General features: G+C 38.7%; 1 protein-coding gene across 1 annotated transcript in view; it reads right to left on the bottom strand.

The window, feature by feature from the left end:
• Positions 1 to 20,325, bottom strand: part of LIMCH1 (LIM and calponin homology domains 1) — a 188,776-nt gene that overhangs the window by 114,279 nt on the left and 54,172 nt on the right. The window contains exon 2 of the mRNA XM_071432482.1: positions 2,833 to 2,903. Within this exon, the coding sequence (XP_071288583.1) occupies positions 2,833 to 2,903 (71 nt within the window). The remainder of the gene's footprint in view (positions 1 to 2,832; positions 2,904 to 20,325) is intronic.

Genomic DNA, 20,325 nt, shown 5'->3' on the forward strand with positions numbered 1-20,325 from the left:
CCTGAGCTTTTGGCATTGCACAGTTGCATTCATTTTCATTTATTAAAATATGTGGATTGTTGCTAGATGTGAATGAATCATTTATAACCAGTGTAGTGATGTCTGCTTGTGTCTGTAGGCTGTCTAGGACATCAAAATTGGGATCAAGTGGAGGCGGGCCTGGCATTAGTGTGTATAAGGGTCAAACAATCCTGCTACAGACACAGAGATTCCCCCTGCACCCTTTTGCACATACCAGACTCTTTGGGGAATGGACTCTGGCATGGTAACATCCCTGTTTCCTTCTGCAAAACACCTGCAAAGCCAGAAGGTAGCTTGAGATATGTTTGGGACATTCAAGGCATGCTGACTGTGTCCCCCTTCCTGACAGCAGTTTCCAGTCCTCTAGCTGCTGCAATCCCGCAGAGCCCAAGCTCTCTTTCAGTCTTCCTCACAAAATACAACGGGTGAGGAAAACCCTGAAACAGTCACGTGGAAGTTAAGCACAGATATTCCACATTCATATGGATATCACCCACATAAGTGTCTGGCTATGAGTTGTCAGTTAATGCCCCTTGCAGTGAGTACTGTCCTGTGGGTAAAAACAGAGGTAAGTTTGCTTTTCTCCAAAACTTCAACAAATCAGATAAAACCTGACCAAAAACAATGAGTTCTTCCATCTTCAGAAACCAAGACAGCTATAATTTATTTCTTGTCTTCTGAAGTTGTCTTAGATCAGGTTTTCATCTACTTGTTGAAGTCAGCCGCAATGAAAGCACAGCAGACTGACGGGGAGTTAAGAGAAAGCTTGTATACCATTACATTTTTTTCATTAGGTAGCCTGGTAATTTTCCAATAAGTGACAAAAAGCAGCTATTGGTAAAGTTACTGTCTAGAAAGACAGTTACTAGCTATTAGTAAAGGTACTGTTTAGAAAGACAGGATTGCTTGTGGCAGCTTTACAGTGCTCTTCACTGAGCAACAGATAAAAAATTAACTATCAGTGATTCACTTGCCAAAGTACTTTTCAAGATATTCCGGAAGTTCTCAGTGTTGAATCCAAAAATTTCTGTTGAGTTCTCTACTTTAAGTGGACTTGGAACCAGTGAGTAGTACACTTCTACTGCCAGTGCTATAGGTAGTTTGTCATGAGGACCAATTTGGTGACTTTCTCATTAACGCTCTGTAGCCTGATAGAGTTTTACACACTAGCTACAGCTTGCTAAACAAGAGCAATACAAACTTCACGGCTTTTAAGATGTGAGGCTGAGGAGACAGATTCCTTCAGGCTGATTTTCACTGATCCACAAATGGTAAATGAGGACAAGCAATTTGCCCAATATCACAGAACAGTTACATAGTATAACCAAGTCCCTTGATCTGGTTATGGAGCTCACAACCTTCTAAGAAATACATATTTATTAGTCTCATTAGCAAAACATTAGTTAGTTAAGCCTTCCATCTTAAAGATTTACAGTATTTAAATCAGACTACCTCTGCTTATTTGCAGATAAGATTACAATCTAAGCTTGAAATACACAGCCCTTGTTTTTCATGCAACACAATTCAACCTTAACATTCAAAGAGCACTGAGAAGTGATTCAGCACACAGCACTTCCCTTCAACACACACAGGAGAGAGATTTTGTGTGAGAAGCAACCCTTAAATACAAAGAGGGTATGCTCCTTCTGAGTTACACAACTTTTGATCAACAATAACAGCTACTTCCCTCGTCCCAAAGCCACTCCTCAGCAAAGACACGCAACTGCAATCAAAATAGATCACATCATTTCCTTTCTATTTTTTCACCTTTAAAAGCTAAAGTTCAAGCTGTCTGATTAATGACACCAGTGAGACATATAAAAGTATTTACACAAGTAGGTTTCAGATCTATGGTAAGCTACCTAGAGCTGAGTTCCAGGATATTAGCTTAACTCCACTGCTGAAAACAGCTTCCAAGTGCAATTACCTGGAAGAGTATAAAACTTTACCAATAGCTGCAATTGTCCAGCTACACATCTCAGGAGATCTCCTTTATAAGTATGGACTCAGTTTTGCACAAGCTTCATCATTCTGGTGTGCAAAGACAGCTTTTATCAACTTCAGTGACAATCATATCCAGGGAAAGAAATTGGTCCATACAGGTGATTCAGATCAGAAGATTCTCCCAAATGCCTGACAATCTGATTTTCACAGGGCTAAGGGCATTAGGGCATATTTCCAAATTGCTCTTAGAAGTCACCAGCTTTAGCATGTAAACCTTAACAAGGTTTTGGAAGACTCTTCCTAAAAGCTAGCCATTAGAACTACAGAGAGAAATGTGCAAGAGCTGGCTCGTGTCTCTCATCCAAAAATTACAAAATACGTCATTGAAACACACCTTTAGGCAAAATTTAGAGGATACCTAACCTTTCCAGAAACTGTTAAAGCAGCTGTGTATTGATGGTATTCAGATGGCTAACTCCTGACAGCGTTCAGACTTGGAGTTGGTCCAAAACGCCTCATTGTGGCAGAGACATACACAGGCCGGTGTGGAACACCATTTGCCAATCTGTGGTTAACAACATTAAATAAAAGGAAACCAAAAAACAAACATAATATTTTTGTTTTACATAACTTAGCTGAGGACCAGGGGTGGAGTGAGGGAAGCATTTTATAAAACCTGCTTTCTTTAAGCCACATTTCAACCCTCACCATAACAATAGCTTTGGCACTGAAATTATACTGAAGTGAAATACCACTATGTGCAATGTCAAAACTCTCAAAAGGAAATCAACAATGGAACATACTAGCTAAGGTTGTTTTCTACTTTAGTCAAGATTGTATTCAAGGCTCAAAACTGTCATTACTTACTCACACAGAAGAATGCCGTTTTCTAATCCGGAACGAAAATCTTTCTCACCAAAACTTCTGCCCGTCACTTGCTGCAAAAGAGTGGAGGGAAACAAAAGAGTGACATCTATTAGAGAGTGAGCTTTACAAGTGCAATTCATAATACTCAGAGCATCTACTGTGTAAGGAACATTTGAGCTTTACAGGCCTTGCAAAGGACTAAGCAATGTCCATTTCTCTTTCCCATTTCATCAAGCTATTTAACATATAGGACAAAGTATTTGCTCCAGCCAATGCAATTGCAGTCTGCAATTGCAGACTGTTTTCTAGCAGTAAAAATAAAAAATGACAAAACAAAAACTACAACGTAATCTTCAGAGTATTTTAGAAGTTTTATTTTATAGTGCTTTGAATTTTAAAACTACTGCATTTAGACAAACTATGTATTTTTATTGCTTTTTTTGCGCCACATTAAACATTTTGTACCAGCCTTGAGCTTTAGCCCTTATCAATTTCATAGAATAAGCAATGACAATTGAAAGCAATGGCATGAGTTATAGCCCTTCAGACACGTGCCTCAATACTCCTGGTCATATTAAAAGATATTTCACATCAGCAATTCAACCATGAATGTGAAGAGAATACAAACTCAGTGGAAGCTTAGGGTCCCCCCAGGTAGACTTGGACCAGGAGGTACACATTGCCTCACAAGCTCTTAAGCCATTCTGTGCTGCTTAGGGATGGACCAGCTAGAAACCTTCCAGGAATCCCAATCTTACCTGAGGGTGCTGGATGCTACAAGCATGACTGAACCCCCCTTTATGACTCACTACTGTGTTGATAATGTCTTGCTACTCACCCTCATATCATTCTCAACAAATATGTTCAGTTAAAAGTAAAGAATAATTTTATTAGGATCACAAAAGATATAAAAATAGTTACTATGTTTAGAAAGCACTGAACAGAAACAATACAAATAAAAAAAAACAGTTTTAATTGTCCTGCAGGAGGTCTTCTCTTTACCCAGGCAAAACATTTACCGGATGCTTATAGAGTTCTCATGGCTTTCATCCAGTCCTTCAGCAAGCACCGTGCTCTGGGTGTTGCTTCCACCCTAGAGAACAGTGACTTGGGGACACATCTGTCATTATGTCCCTGTTTTCTCCTTGCTGTTATATTCAGATATAAGACCCTTGCCCTCCTAGTTTCCTGTCATAAAGACAGCAATTTATAAAAACTGACAAGTTGCAACTGTCCCACAGGATTAGCAAATGCATCAGTTTCAGAAATGCTGGTTATAGCTGGGCAGTCTTGGACAGAGAGCAACACTTTTTAAATTGAAATGCATATGCAAATTGAAATGCATATGCAAAGCCTAAAATCTAATCCTTCCCTAAATTATAAACACATTGTTCTGCTCAATGTGAAGGAAGTTCTCCCATACTCTGAAAAATGTATCATAACAGCATCAGTGGACAATCATATCTTACACAAATGCATAAAGAAGAACAAGGCACTGTGTTGTGCTCATATCTCTGAAGAAACCACATGTAATTTGTAGTAAATACCTTTAACCATTTAAACTAGATCTAGACATAGTAAATCATCTCTAATCTTGATCTGCTGGGACAAGGGAAAATCATGACAATAAAATCATTAGCATTTGGGATGAATTATAGGTGGAGCATATCAAAACTGAAACTTTTGTTTCATCCACAAGATATAGTACAGAAAGGAGCAGGAAAAGCTACTTCATAACAGCCTGACTCCAAGTAGTTTTTTCATCTGTGAAAAAACTGAAGAAAAATTATAGTCATCTTATTTCACTCCTCAAGACCAAATGTCCCAGATATGGAGATCAGTCTTCTTATGCATTTGTTGAAGACCCTCATTTATCAGGGAGCAGTACTGAAATCGTTACCACAATTCAGGACTCTGCCTGCCAAAAGCTGTCACATGAGTATCGCTGTTATTACTAATGATGTAGGAAGGTTTCATACACTACTTCTGTCTGCATAAATAAAATCATGAAATACAGGTGCACAGCTGGCACACGAATTCATCCAGTGAGAGGTACAACACACGCTGACAGGAGGTGAGGAAAGACAGGAAGGTCCAGGAACAATACATGTCTGTTTGAAAAGGAACTGGAAGTAAATGAGGCATGGCAAGGTTTATGCCTGTTCTAGATGATGCAGCTGCAGAGGGAAAACATTAATCACCTACAAGTCTCCTGATTTAGTCAATTAAAATGTAAAAACAGTTCAACAGAGAAAGGCTAGAAACTAAAAATAAGCACGAAGATGACATTATAAATGACAAAGATAAACCCAAAATGGGACTGAGAGAAGCAAGAAGCTGGATCCACCTTTTCCAGAGGAAACCAGAGCTCAGTTTCTTGGTGCACACATGCACATGCACCTCCTTCTCTGCAGAGGCTACTTTGGGCCAAACCCTCATGAAAAACTACTGCAGGCCCACAGGCCAGCCTGGTGCACATTGCTGAGATAACCTCTGCTCAGTACACCCAGAGCAGGAGGAGACAAAGAGACTTCAAGCAAAAGGATTGGCACTCTCATATTTGCACACAAAGAATCCCACATAGCAAAGTGCATACTTTACTCCAGTAATAATGAAAGTATGTGCATTAGCCATGATATCACAAAAAATCTGCATACATCACAGGACTGTGTTCATTTATTGATATAAGCAGTGGTCTGTTCTTACTAGCTCATCTCCTATCTCAGGAAATAAAAGCCTCCAGTTTGCTGGATAAAACTCTGAAAACACTGACAAACAAGGACTAAAGGATAGCATTTGCAGTGCTTCTACTGAGCTTCACTGGAAAAAAGGAAATTGTTCATTTGCAACCAGGTACAGTAAACTGCAAAATGGAAGAACAGATATTTAGCCCATCCACTTTCATAGTACAGAGAATTGGTGATCAGAACTGAACCTGCAGAAACCAGTCGTGACCAGATGCAAGGTACTCTATTCTGGACTGCTGTCTTCAGGAAAGGACAAAAAAAAAGAAAAGCAACATGAAAACCCAAGATGTTAACTGAGAGAACTTTTGAGACCTGGCCTTTCTTTGCAAGGCCAGGCTTCCAGACTGCCACATCTTGCATGCTTTGGAGACACAACTCCATCTTCCGCCTTGCACTCTTCCCACCTCACTGGTACGGACCAGCACACTTAGGCAGTGCAGGATGAAGCAGGATAGATGGAAGAGTTCCCTATCCACTCTGCAATGGCAGCATACTGTAATTATTGTGGTGCCAGGGTGCCAAAGTTAGAACAAAGTACCTTAAAGACAAAACACAAACTGTATCTTGCTAATGATTAGAATAGCCTCTCACTTCTTTAATAAGTGCTATAAAGCTGAGTGGAAAAAAGCTGCATTTCCCTGTCATACTGGAAATTAAAAATAGAGAACAGAAGCAAAACAGTACCATTTATTACTGTGTGCTTTATTTATGTGAGGAGGTGTTATTTTTATTCATCATCTGGATGATATTTTCCTCTCTGTAAAAAGCTACAAGTGTTGCAACCAGGGCAATTATTTGAGTTCCGGGTGTATTTCTCAGTTTCCCTGTCACTTAAAAACAGGATATGAACTTAAAATGAGTAATTAAAGTTTTTCATGGCAACAGCTTCAATACATATTTGCATACAGTAACACTTGACATATATTGCATTGTTGCTGATTAACCCTTTTGTTCTTTGCAGTTACACATGCTAGAAAATTTATATCATCAAGGATGGCTGTCATCCAGCCACTAACCATTACCATATTGTACAACTTTATTTTCCCAAAGCTTCACTTTATGTTGTTTTCCTTGCATTTTTATATTGCTGGTGGTGCTTCCTGAGACAGAGCTTGCAAAGCTTCTCTTGTCAAAACAGCTTAGGGGCATGAAAAAGAAAAGGTGACAAATTAGTGAACAGATGCTAGCCTCAGGTGAAGGTTATCTAGGCCAACAAGATATAAGTAGTTGAATAAACACTTGGTCATCAGGGATAACACACTGAAAACACTTAGATTCATTTTCTAGGTGCACATCTGAAAATGCCATGTTATGCAGAAAAAATTAGAGGCACAGCAAAAGAGGTCTTTGTTTCTCATCATGTGTTTTTGAGAGCTTATGAAGCATGACAGTAAAGAGAGGAAGATTTTCTATGCATTTCATAAGCTGTTCATTTCTTTGTATGGGAGTATGATGCCTTTCCATTTTGTGCTATTATTTTCCCCTACATATTTTTTTTTCTTAAATGAAAAAATCAGGTCCTGCTACTTAACTAGGATTATATAAAAGTAAGGCTTAAACTGTAATAATCAGGTATGTATATAGAAAGCATTGGATTGTACAAGCAATAGGGAACACAAACCACCAAAAGAAGCAAGACAGCTTTTAGGACATCAGGATTTGGCTCCTCTTGAGTAATGAATTCCTACTTCCCTGTTTCTGAGTTATAATGTGAACTAATAAGATGAATATGCAAGTTAAATTCCATTTTCATATAACATAGGCAAGCTGTTTCTGAACTAAAGAACCTGTCCAGTCACAGCCAGCTTCACTTTTGCAGCCCAGAATTGCACTGCATTGCTATGACAGTGCCATGGAGCCTGGAGACCCTTCACTGGCTCCTGGCTCAGCCACCTATGGATCATGCAATGTCTCTGCAAAAGTGGACACAACACATCATCTAGGCAGAAGTTCCCTCTCTCTTATGTCACAGAGGCATTTAAATTGCTAAAAATCATAGCAATGCAAATCAGTCCTGAACAGCTTTATTACAAATACTAGGAAGGTAGTTGATTTAGTTCAGAGAAACTTGAATATTGAATGAATGGAGTTTTCCAGGGGCAACGAGCACAGATCTAACATACCTGTCTTCCAGTAAAGCTGAATGATGACAAGCACTCTGCTCAAAGCCTTCCAAAAGGCTTTACAGTATTGAGGTAATTTACTACTGAAATCAGTAAAAGAGCAAACAAACATCTCTAGTGTGCAATTCTACTCTCAGGGACAAAACCAGCATGAGCTCAGAATGACTAATGTGGCCAGCAATAAATCACCTGAAATTCTGTGATACAGAACTTGAAAATTTAAAGAATATATGGAAGAATGAGGGGAGATTTCACACTTGGGTAGCAAGATTAATCTGCAAAGAAAGGACTTATTATTTTTAGGTCTTCCATTGCCTGGTCACTTAAGTTTAACTGCAATTTGCCTAAAAATGTTAACTACCTGTACTGAAGTCCCTTTTTCTCTTTTCCTCTGACTTTTCATCCTCATATTATTCTTTGATGAGACAAAAAACTGACTCACTCTTAATACTTCATATAAATTTCACTTTTTCTAGCAGCAATAGAATAAAATAGCATATTCTCCCCCATTTGCTTTAAATTCCCTTCTGCCACACTGCTAATCAGGTCAGCTGACAGTTTAGTCAACATATAGCATGGAAAAACCATATCCACTGATACAAACACACTCCCCTTTGGTGGGCCCAATTCTAAGTCCTCACTAAAGGAATAATTTATTTACTTAGGGATGCTAGTCACTGCCTTTTGTTTTCCATGGAGGGAGCAGCAACTGAAAAAACCACAACAGCTGGGGTTTTTTTCTGATCCTTTGCACAGATTAATGAGGACATGATTCTATGGATGGACACCTATATTTAAAGCGTAGACTAAACTGGCTCAGTTAGTACTTTGTTTAGGAGACACGACAAAAGAAATACTGAAAGAGTAGTACACACCAGCAGCTATTACCCTACCTAAGGCTTTAAAGCTAAGTCTGGGAAAATTTTGTCTTTGCTAAATCCTGCTCACCACCAGAGCTTTCCACACTGAAATTCTGCATTGCTAACAGTAGTATTAAACATGCAGGGTTGCCATACGTTGCTTGGATTTATGATCTTGCAGAGCCGTGTGCATTTCTGCCAGGACATCTGGTAGTATAATCCTGTTTGGCTGGCAAGCTGCTAGGGAGTGTTAAAATTTAATGATAGAGTAAAATCAGCTGCCTTTTCATCTCTCTTCCCTTATGCTGTTTGTATACATTTCCAGGTGCATTGCCAGATATTGCAGCCTTCCCTTTGGGGTGGGGTGGGGCAGAAAACATTTCAGTCAAGGTTGAACATTTTGTGAAGAAAGAGAGCAAAGAGCAGGACGGGAACTTAAAAACTACTTCTATCAGATTTCTCTTGGCTGCAGCACATGCCCTGAAAGCTTCACCTACCATCAGATCATCTGTTACATCTAATTTGTATCTGACAGTCAGTAGATTGGCATTGCATTGTTTTATGGGCAACCACACTCTTATCTCCAGTGTTATCAAAATTAGGTACTAGATGACAGATATGACAGACCAACCTAGAGTGGTTTTAGTCAATTGTTCAATTTAGGGTTCTTTTTATTGTTAAAAAAATAAATTAAAAAATCCTTTAAAAACCTCATAGAAATCCATCATCCCTTTCTTAGTTTTAATGGGAATTAAAGAAGGGGAGAATTGTAGGTTTTGTCACAGATTTACCAGTTAAGTGTTCATCCTACTTTTTGAGTAGGGAGAAGGAAGATGAAGCACTATTTTGGGAAAATAACTTGTACCTGGAGGAAGGTACATCTTACCATAACAAAACATTCTTTAGCTGCTTGCTCTTTTCTGTGAAAACAGGATTCCATGCAGATGGTCAGAGGAGCAGCGATCAGAGGAGCACACATGATGTGAAGCCAAAGGTACAAGACATCAGAAGACAAGCATGCTCCTCCTCAGTCTAAGGCCCTCATTTAATCCAGTCCTGTCTGTCTGGAGAGTCTGGCCTTACTCAACCCACCCCGCTTCAGGGTGCACCAGTACAAAATGGCAGCCCCTGCACCTTTGAAGGGAAGAGGAGCAGATGCCTTGTAATTACTATCATGAACACCCTTTCCCAAGATCTTACTTTCTTACCCAACCAGGCTAAATAAGCAGTCTGCTCACTGACAAATGAAAGGCTAATTAAAGTTATCATGAATTTGTTTCTGTATGATTCCCTGGGGCTTTCCATGGATAGACAAGCATTCACACTGCCTTTTATTGTACCTCTTCAGTTAGATACAGAAAGAAAAGTGTATACAGGGAACTAGTCTCAAAAGCAGAAACTGTTGATTCAGCTCTTATGTTTTCCCTAATTAATTCTTCTTGAAGCTGGAATCAGTGCTGATGAAGGGAGATTACTCAAACTCTGGCTACTGAACACAGAGTAGCTCTCCCACCAACAACTTATTTGCCTCATATTTTATCACCAAGTCAAAGATGTTTTTTAGCAAAGGACAGGAGAATTTTTTTCCTTTGTCTCAGGTTGATTACATTAGCAACTTTCCAGCAGAACAGGAAATTGGGTTTCTGGCCTTGTCTAACAGAGCAAAGAATTAAAACAGACAGTTTTTTATCCTTTGACTCCTTTTTCTAGGTCTAGAAAAGGTTTCTGATGCTCTTGAAAAACTGCTCCTCCAAGATTTATGCTATGCTCTATCATCTATAAGTTGAAACTGAAGCATCTGTTAATAAAACCCTCTATTTTCTCTCCTCCAGCTTTGGAAAGTTTCGGCAGTCCTGAATCAGAAGCGTTTAAAGCTCTGTCAGTTACAGCTGCAGAGGCAGAGCAAAACACGACACAGGCAGCAGACTCCTCGTTGAACTCAACATCTTGTCTCACCCTCAGAGCAATGAAGAGATCAACAGCTCTGTAGGAGATGATAGGATCACTGCAGTATCTAGATTTGCTAATCCCCACTTTACACTGCTTTAACCTATTTTACATTAATCACTGCATTTATATTTTACAAGACCACTGCACTACTTCTTGGACAAGCAGTTTTTGACACCAGTGTGTTGCTTTATGCCAGGAATGTGCATCTTGGCAGACAATTTTAAAACTGCACACATTTAAAACTGCACAGAGACAGGAATACACACATACGAGATGCTCCAAGTTAGAGGGGCCCAGCACTAGAAGCACTTCAGCCTGTCATTAACCACTGTCAGAGAGACTACCAAAGCTCAGCACTGCTACTGAGATTTTGCAATGAAAAATGTCTGGTAGGAGACACCAGCTTCCCTTTCTGAAGAAATTAAGTGTTCGCTTGAGCAAAACATTAATAAATTTAACCATCCATTTAAAGATGATAATGTCTTAGGTCTCAGTGAAGCCTCTGAAATGCCAATGATGAGCATCAGTAGGCACCAGTCTACCTTGAAGCTTTTAAATTTAATATTATCCAGTTGTTTCAAGGCAAGTCCACATGTAAAGTGTCCCATTTACAGTCTGTGCAATTTAAATATATATATATATCTATATATATAAAAGTATAGCTCAGCAAGGCATTTAAGACTTGATTTTCCAGACAGTAAGCCTGGAAGCCCAGAGCAAGCAAAGCAGGAAACTGTCCATGGGGAATAGAGATGTGTCATACAAACATTGCTGAAAGATGTAATTCTATCTGCTATCAATACAACTCTGCAAAACTTTGCTCCTTTCAAATAAAAGGGGAAGAGGTAAACCACAACACTTTTGAGAACAATATCTGAGCTTCTTGGATGTTTCTTCTGTACTCTGGATCCTCCCTTGGCACATTCTGCAGCAGGAACAGGGCTGTGTGCCATGGTTTTGCAGTCACTTGCAAACAAACCACGGAACTACCAGCAGGTAGTTCTAAACAGGAAAAACAGTGCATTTCAAAAATCACAGACTGAAAAAAAATGATCCACTTTCCTGCAGAAAGAAGGTTAACCTTAATTCAGTCATATACTTTTGAGACCTTTATTAATAACTCTTTGGAAGTAGATCTACTTTGTCCCTGCCTCTGTAGAGACAGAGTTAAAGAAAAGCATTCCCACTCTGAATGCTTTTCCAGATAAGCCAGTTTTTAAACAGCATTTGGCTACCAAGCATGGATAAAACTAGACTCACAAGAATTTAGGAGGGCATACAGTCAGGACAGCTGATCCCAACAGACCCAAGGGATAAATATCCCATACCATATGGATCATGTGCAGCAGAGGGAAGGTTGGTGGGGAAGCTGCTGCTGAGGGACTGGCTGGGCATTGGCTGGTTGTTGGTGAGAAGTAGGTTTTTATTGCAAAACTTGCCTTTTTTGGGGTTTTATTGATCACTCTTTGTTTTTTCCTTATCATTACAATGTAGGATTATTTTATTTCTAATATTAAACTATTCTTATCTCAGCCCATGAATTTTCTCACTTTTACCTATCTCACTTTTATCCTATGATCTTCCTGGAGGGGAGGAGTGAGTGAGCAGCTGTGGGGTTGCCAGCTGGTATTAAAACACAACATAGCCACAAAAAGAATGTTGCCATAATTGAATCAAACCACCAGAAGCTAAATGGGAAGGTATGGTGAAACAGAACAACTATTTCTCTCTAAATTATGATGACATTACATGCAGATAGAAATCCCACTGCAGCTTCTACTGGAAAAAATTGCTTTTCTGTTCTCCCAACTCTTCTCCATGGTTCCTTTGACCCAGATCCTGAAGGACAGGCAATAGCCCTGCAAAAGGGAATGGTGACTGCCATTAATGCTCTAGACAAGAGAAACACTGCAGACTATCTAGAATCAGCTGATGTCTTAGAGCACATGGACATGAGATGTTGGTAGATTTGACTGCCTATAAATGGAGAAGGAAGTACTTCTGTAAGATTTTAAACCACAGCTTACTCTTGAAAAGACACTTCCAAGAGTCATCAGCATCTTAAGCAGAACTAAGAACCTCTATTTATTTCTCTGTCCTCCTCCTCCTTCTCCCAAAAATTACAGCTTTCCCCAGTTAAAGAATGTTTAGACCTATCTTTCAACAGATTGCTCCCACAGGAGCTAGGGATCTTGCAGTGCATTATGAGTACTAGATTGAAAGCCATTTTTCATTCATCTGATTTAGCTAGAATAGGGCAGTTAACAAATATCAGTAAGAGTTTTCTGCTAAATAGATTTCACAAATCAATACTGTTGTCCCCTGCAATGACAAACATCCATTCATGGATCCTGAGCATCAAATCAAGACCAATTTACAAGGTTGCCCCTGAGACAAAACCCAGCAATGTTACACAGGGTGAGTTGTTGCTCTTTTCTCCCCTGCTGCTGCAGATATAGGGAGCCTTTGTTTGGAGGACACAGAAAGCAGAGGGAGAAAGGGAGGAGGATTGATGATGCACACAACAATAATAAACACTGCTCTTTTCTATTACTGGAGCACCTGCTGCCTCCATCAGCTCAGGCTCATCCATTATGCAACACACCAGCCCTGACAGTTCCAGAAGCACCAGCTCTGAAGACATGATAGACCTGACCAGGAAGCAAGACACAGAATGAGCACCTCTCATCATCAGATCAAGGAGCTGCACTGGTGCCCATTCTCTGCCCTGTTTATTGTTGGGTGAAACAAATACTAGAAACAATTAGGTTAAGCATCTTGTTCAAATATACTCAGAGCAGTAAAAGAAATTTGCCTTCTATAAAATGTAACAACTTAGCCTTGTAGAAAATAAATTCCTGAAGAGGAAAAAAATGCCCAACAATTATTTTAACTACTGTAACTTTTATTTTTACTCATAGTGGGTATCATGTAAGGTCTAAAATGGATTGGAAGGAATGCAATTAATTCACTATAATGCTTTAATACTAGAAAAGGAGACTACTAAAAATATGCTTAACATTTCCAATCTAAACAACAAGAACTGCAAGTTTCAAAACATTTTCTACATTTCTACAATTCCAAGAAATCTTTTCAGTCGGCCACTTCCCTGACAGAATTAGACCTGTCCCAAGGACATTTTCACTCTTTCTTACCAATCCAGAGTATCCCACTCATGTTAAAAGGGCAACTCAATGCCATATTAAACATGAAACACTGGCAGGAATCAACATTGACATTGAAAAGAATATTTAAATATCATCAGAGTTGGATTGCAAAGCACTTTTAAGAATTAGTTAATTTACAGTTTTCCGATGTCAAAATGAGAGGAAGTCCTTTATCAGCACATTGGTTTTCCATGTACCTCCTTACACTCATGTACACTCAGCAACCTCCTTCTAATTTGAAATTTAAAAAAATCCATAGATCTTGAAACTCATCATTAATTAATGATAGAAATATATTAAAAAGGGAAACATTTTCTTTAAGCTACTTTCCTAAATAGGTTGCTTTCAAATTTCACAGATTATTTAAGTAGATTAAATTAAAGGCAAATAAATATAATCAAATTTCTCTTTTCCTTTTTAAAACCATATAGTACTGACAATGTTATGTAGCATTCATCAGTAATATTGTATGTGCAACCATGGAAGGATACTCCTGTCATACAAATTGGAAAATGAAACAGAACTGTCAGAACAAGAATACCTGCCTAATCTACAAGCAAAATTATACACAAAGAAGGGGGAAAAATCAAACAAACCCTACAATTTATTTAAATAATCCAGATATTCTGTGTATCAACCACAACAGTCTTTTGAGAAGGCATTCACTTATAGGAATTGTATTTCTCCCCTGTTGTTTTTTAATGTGACAGCATATCTGCATGACAGCAGGAGCTTTGTTGTTGAGTTCACATGCTCAAACAGTTTTTCAATCATGTCTGCCTGCAAGTGCACCAAAGCCATATTAAAACCTGAGATAACCCTTGTGATGTTTTAAAAGGGAAAGCTCAGGAAGAACCCAAAGCTTCTTTCTCTGGCTAAAATTAAAAGTGTCTCTTGTAATCAGCTGACTTTATTAGGTGCAAATTCTGAACTTCTCATGCTAAATATTGCCCAGCTTAGGCTGGAAGAAGCAATCACCTACAGCAAGCCACCAGGAACAGCTGCTTGATAACAACCTATCATCTGGAATTAAGGGCAAGTGTTTAAGACTTGCCATGAGAGGGGGAAAAAGAAAAGAAAAAACACAAAAAAGTAACAGACACAGGTTTATTTGCTATGAAAGCATCATTGACACCTCCCTGATATTTGGACAGTTTCATCTTAGCAATCAATCCAGTTTCTGAATGTTTGCTTATTTTTTGCTCCCTGATGAGGGGCTCAGCAGAATATGAAAAGGTTTATATGGAGTTGGAGAGGCTGCTGGAAACTCAGTGTTATTTTGCCAAGACTGATCTGCTGAGACATTTGCGACCACCACATGATTTAACTATGCCAGTTAATCTGTTTTAAAGCTAATTTTTCTTATGGTATCAAGCCCACCATTGCTGGTTTTGTACATGATGAGAGGCACCAGGTATCTGAGTATGAGCTGTCTCATTTTAGCCAAAACAGCACACTATCAGCACACTCTCCAACCATCTGTTTTTACCATCCTTGCAAAGTTGGCTGAACAATTTTAAGTCCAGCACTTTTGTAGTGTTTTGCATACTCTTCACTCTGACTCCACATTTTAAAAAACTATTAGAAAACTTCTCCCAATTAGCTTGAAATTATACTTGTTTATACTACCTTCTACCTACTACCATTCTCTACCTTTCAAAACACCACTGATTTTTACCATTCAGCAATAAAACAGGATATTTTTATGTTAAAAGAAAGAATTTTCCTGCTGCCTCAATACTTAGTGGATGAGAGGCAAGGGAGGAGAAGGAAGAGAAGGGCAGCCAGTGCTTGGTGCCTTAATTGCATAGTACTGCATCCCATAACGTTTATGCATTTCACTTTCAGATGAAGTCTGATAAATTTCTCTGGTTCCTTAAAGTTTTGACTTGGGCAAAAATAAGAGAAGATCCATGAGGATAAAAATTAAGTTGCAGACAGAAAGTACTTTATGCATTAGGAGCTACACATTAAGTCTGTTTGATGCAAGTTAACTCCTACAGAAAAGCACAGCTGCTGTCTCCAAGAGTTAGAAATCCCACATTCATACAAACTCTAGCAGCATAAGAAGAAGCCTTACATCACTAATTTGAGCAATTTCATTTTTATCTTGATGAGCTGACACCACATAATGCAAAGGCATTTGCATTAGTACAAAATTATCAAGTTAAATAAACTATGTCTCAAGAGCTAATTATATCTTACTGTCTGAAGAATCATTGTATAATGGAACAAAATCGGATGTCTACCAATATGAAAAAAACAGATTGGACATCAGAAAAAATAACACTGTTTTTGTATGTTTCACATCCAAACCACAAGCCAGCAAGTATTCAAATTTTTTCCAAGACTAATAAAAGTTAAATTACTTTGTGGTCTTTGGTTACTGGGTTAAAACCAGATATGCTGCTTTAAAACTTTGTCTTTACATAGCAGAGTTTACAATTTAAACCAGACAGCAAATTCAAATGAACATGGAGACATTTGAAGCCAGGCTTTGAACACTGTTCAGCACCCCTCTACCTAGGTCAGAACAAAAGCACATTCTCTCCATGATTCAGTTATGCCATTTTGTCCTACTCCCTCTCCAGCTTATTTCCATTCAACAAGAATGATTTTGGCCACTTATTAGAACAACTGAAGCAGGATTCTCTAGAGATAAGCATCAGATTAAAGAATCTTGTTTTTTCTCATTTTAGTGGTTTTCTTTTGTGCTTCAGGTAGTAGGGGAAGATGGAATGTTTCTGTAAAATGAGACAGGCAAATAAAATAACAAATATACTCTCCCTTGCTACATCATCAACAGACAGTGATGCCTTTTGCAGACTTTGTATGTAGAAGCAGGCCACTACACCTAGATGCACAAACCTGCCATTTGTGTCTTCTGTAACACTTTCCAAGATAACCTTTGCAAAGCTGTGCAGCAGGGCTTACTAAGATAAAAGGCAATGTCCAGACTTGTCCAGGGAAAGTCAGTGACCCACATGATCACACAGCACCCATTACCCTTGTGATTTCTTCTTATGAAATAAACCCCATGTGTATAAAGAGAAAAAAAATCCCCAGTAAACAGAAGGACCAGAAATCCAAACTGATGCATTTAGATGAGCTGTCACAACACTGTGTGGAGGAGATAAAACCAAAACTGAAAATACAAAGCTGATTTCAATCTATTCCTAATGCTAACTCATGATCCCTTTACCAACATTGTCATGACCCTCTTCAAACAGCTCTGATTCACTTTTCCACTCGTGTACCATTTTCAATCATTTCACTCTTGCTATTATAGTCACAAGTGCATTCCCTCTTATCCAGTTTTCTATGCCAAGAATAGAAAAGAAATATTTCCACTCAGGAGAGAAAGCTAATGTCTAGATAAATATCCCTCGAGCTTCCATTCTGGTTACTTGTTAATTTTGAGTTAGGTATGTGGTATTTGATCCCAAGGTAATAACAACTATCCCAGCTTCTATTAAGATTAGTGAAAACTAAGTTATTCAATTCTCAACAGGGAACTACTGTGCCTTGGCCAGTTCAGCTATTTGCAGACCATTTCTGTATCAGGGTTAGAGAAGGTGCTAGCTCTGCAGCTAATAACTCCCACGCAGGGCAAGAAGGTTGGGACTTGCTGCTTCTTTCAAATGCCCTAAAATAAACAAACCCCTTTGTTCCTTCCCCTTGTAGTAACAGAAGTGACCAGATGGGAAAAGTGAAACAAAGCTTTTCCTGATTATATCCATTTTATTATAAACAGCTGTTTTTCTCCAAGTCATTGTTAGATCTTGCACAATTTCTGGATGGTCTTATACAAAAATCTATCAACAATCATTTTTATATCTATGTATATAAAAGGCTTTTAAGTCTTCATATTGTTGATTTGCATTCATTCATCAGCTAAATATAGCTAACAATTTAGCAGACAAGATGATCTGTACAGCTAACACATTTAACAGGTTTTATCAGTTTGCAAATTCACAGAGCAGCCTCCCAGGGACCTACACTTACATGTCTCACAACCAAAACAAACAACATCTGCAGTCCTCAGAAGATAGTTAGTAAACAAAACAAGGTGTGTGCTGACTGCAGAATTAAAATAAACAAATACCACTAAAATAATTTTTTCCCATACTTTAGAAGTCAGAACTATTTCCAGATTCTCAGGAACAAAACACAACCTGAATTTTTGCTCAAAGTCACCTTAAAGCTGGGAGATCAGCTCCTGAAAAAGGACTCTGAACCAGTACCTTTCAAAATTTAAAAAACCCAGCAATTTGACATAATCACCAAACAAGATATTAATGAGGCTGTTTGCAATTATCTTGGAAAAAAGAAACATCAGCAATAAACCTGCCAGAACTTAGGCTGACTGCAACCCCAGAGAGTAGGAGAGAGCTGAGAAATATTGGCAGAGCCTCCCAGCATAAAGGCTGAGGGTGTGAGAAAGGAGAGGAAGTGGAAAGCGAAAGGGTGATGGTTTGCCAGCCCCTTCCAAGATTTCTGTCTGCAGAGTATCTGTACGTGTTAGCAAAGCCCTGAGGTTACACTGCTGACAAACAAACTGTGTGTGACTAAACAGGCCCTGATGTACCACAGAGGGCAGCTGACTCCAATCAGAAACTTCAGTCTCACCAGTATCAGTGTCTGCCACATCTAAGCTGTGTTAAGTAAATTAAGAATGTTTAATTCTATTTTTATATTCACTAAATCAGTAAAAGCCAAGCAGAAAATTTATAAAGCCTGAAGATCTGGTTTTGAACATAACCTGTACTGATGATTTTTGAAGGAAGCTGCAAAATAAAAACAAACTTAAATTTTAAAAATGTGTTTGGAAACATTTCAGCTGCTTTTCTTTCTAGTATTTCACATATAACCATTTGTGGTTTAGCTAGGAATTTTTTAATATTCATTTGATTCAATGAACAGATGCCAAAGCTTCATCTCAAAATTCTCCGTAAGAGTTTAATTTATTTTTTAAAAGGAGGTAATAGGTTTTAAATATCTAACCCTTCTTCAGAAAAAAAGCCCAGAAACAAAACTCAGCCAAAGGTCAGGCTTGTTAAACACATATATCTATGTAATTCAGATCAAAACACTGCTTCCTGCAATTAAAACATTTGCCACATTTCCCACTGGGCTCAAAATTCAGTCCTTTTGCTATTGAGACAGAGGGCAAAAATGAACTCTTTTTTAAAACAAAAAGTTTAGAAACATCCAGCTGTGCAACTTCTGAGCTGCACAGAGCCACACCAAATATACGCACGCTCTGGAGAGGTCATCCTCCTTGCTACTCATGTGACCCAGGGATGAGATAAAAACAGTTTTCTGATCCAGAAGTCAGGAAATGCAATTCCCCATTACACTCTAAGCCCAAACCCACATTCCAGCAGCTCCCTCAGCCACTGCTGGACCAGCCCAGCACCACCCAGAGCACTGCTGGAGGCCTTCCTGAGCCCCTGCCATGCCAGCTCCCACCCTCATCAGCTCCCGCCAGTGCTGCCCTTCCCAATGCCACCACCAAATGCTGAAAGGAACTTCGCAGCCACTCCCAGCCTGACTGTGGGGTTGTTAAGGAATCCTAGAGAAAAGTGGAACTCAGCAGAAGGAGGGCAAACATTACAGCCAAAACAAATTCCCCTGGAGGTACGATGTCTCAGACACAGGTATCCAGGTCCAGTTTGCATCTCAGCCACAAGCTGCTTGGTTAGACAAAAATCTCAACATCTCTACTGCATTACACAAACCCAGCTTCTTGGCCAGGATTTTCAATCTCTCTTTGCGTGAGGACATCTTTGTGGGGTTTTTTTTATTTTAAATATATTTGAGGTTAGCTGTTTAATCAGTATATTGTTTAACAAAACAACACACCTCTCATCAGCTTTTAAAATCAAATTCTTTTTCTGGACCAGTCTCTCATGTAGTACCATTACTTTGGACAAATCAGGCCACCCAATTTGCAGGTATAAGCACTTACATATTAGAGATGGAGGCACTCTTGACAACAAAAAACCTGTTCAAATCTGTGAAACTAAGCAGGACACACAAAGAAAGGAATGTAGGAACTTTGGACTAATAGTTCTAATAAAAACAAATCTAAAATCCTCAAATGTGTTATTAATTAAACATAAGCCATTTCTGAAAATTGAGTATTTATTTGAAAGTTCCCTAAAACTACAAAAACAAATAGAAAGCTTTCTTTACAGTTATAAGTTAAAATTTCTTCCCCTACATAGGATACAGTGATTATTTTTTTTTAAGAAATGAATCTATTATTCAAAACAAACTACTCTCAGCTCCTGAGGCTATTACTAGTTGTGCAGCTAAAAAACAGGAATGCAAAGAGCATCAAATACATTCCATGAAATACAATTTGCATTTGCCACCTCAGTTATTCTCTCTGGAGATTAGCTTTTCTCTACATCTCAGATCAGAGACACCAGTAACCAGCTTTATTCCCTCACATTTTTCTTCCTCTCTCCTCTCAGAATAATTCTCACCTTCTGCAATAGCACTTTTCAGTCTTTCAGAAAACTATACAGAATTCAATTCAATAGATTCTTAGATCAAGTCACAGCTGATTACAGCATCTTATTTATCCTAGTGGGTCTGAATAGAGAGAATATTCTGGTTAAACTGTGACACAAAATTC

This window comes from Agelaius tricolor, unplaced genomic scaffold (assembly GCF_023055355.1).
Source record: "Agelaius tricolor isolate 1412-34295 unplaced genomic scaffold, bAgeTri1.0.p SCAF_8, whole genome shotgun sequence".
Taxonomy (NCBI): Eukaryota; Metazoa; Chordata; class Aves; order Passeriformes; family Icteridae; genus Agelaius; species Agelaius tricolor.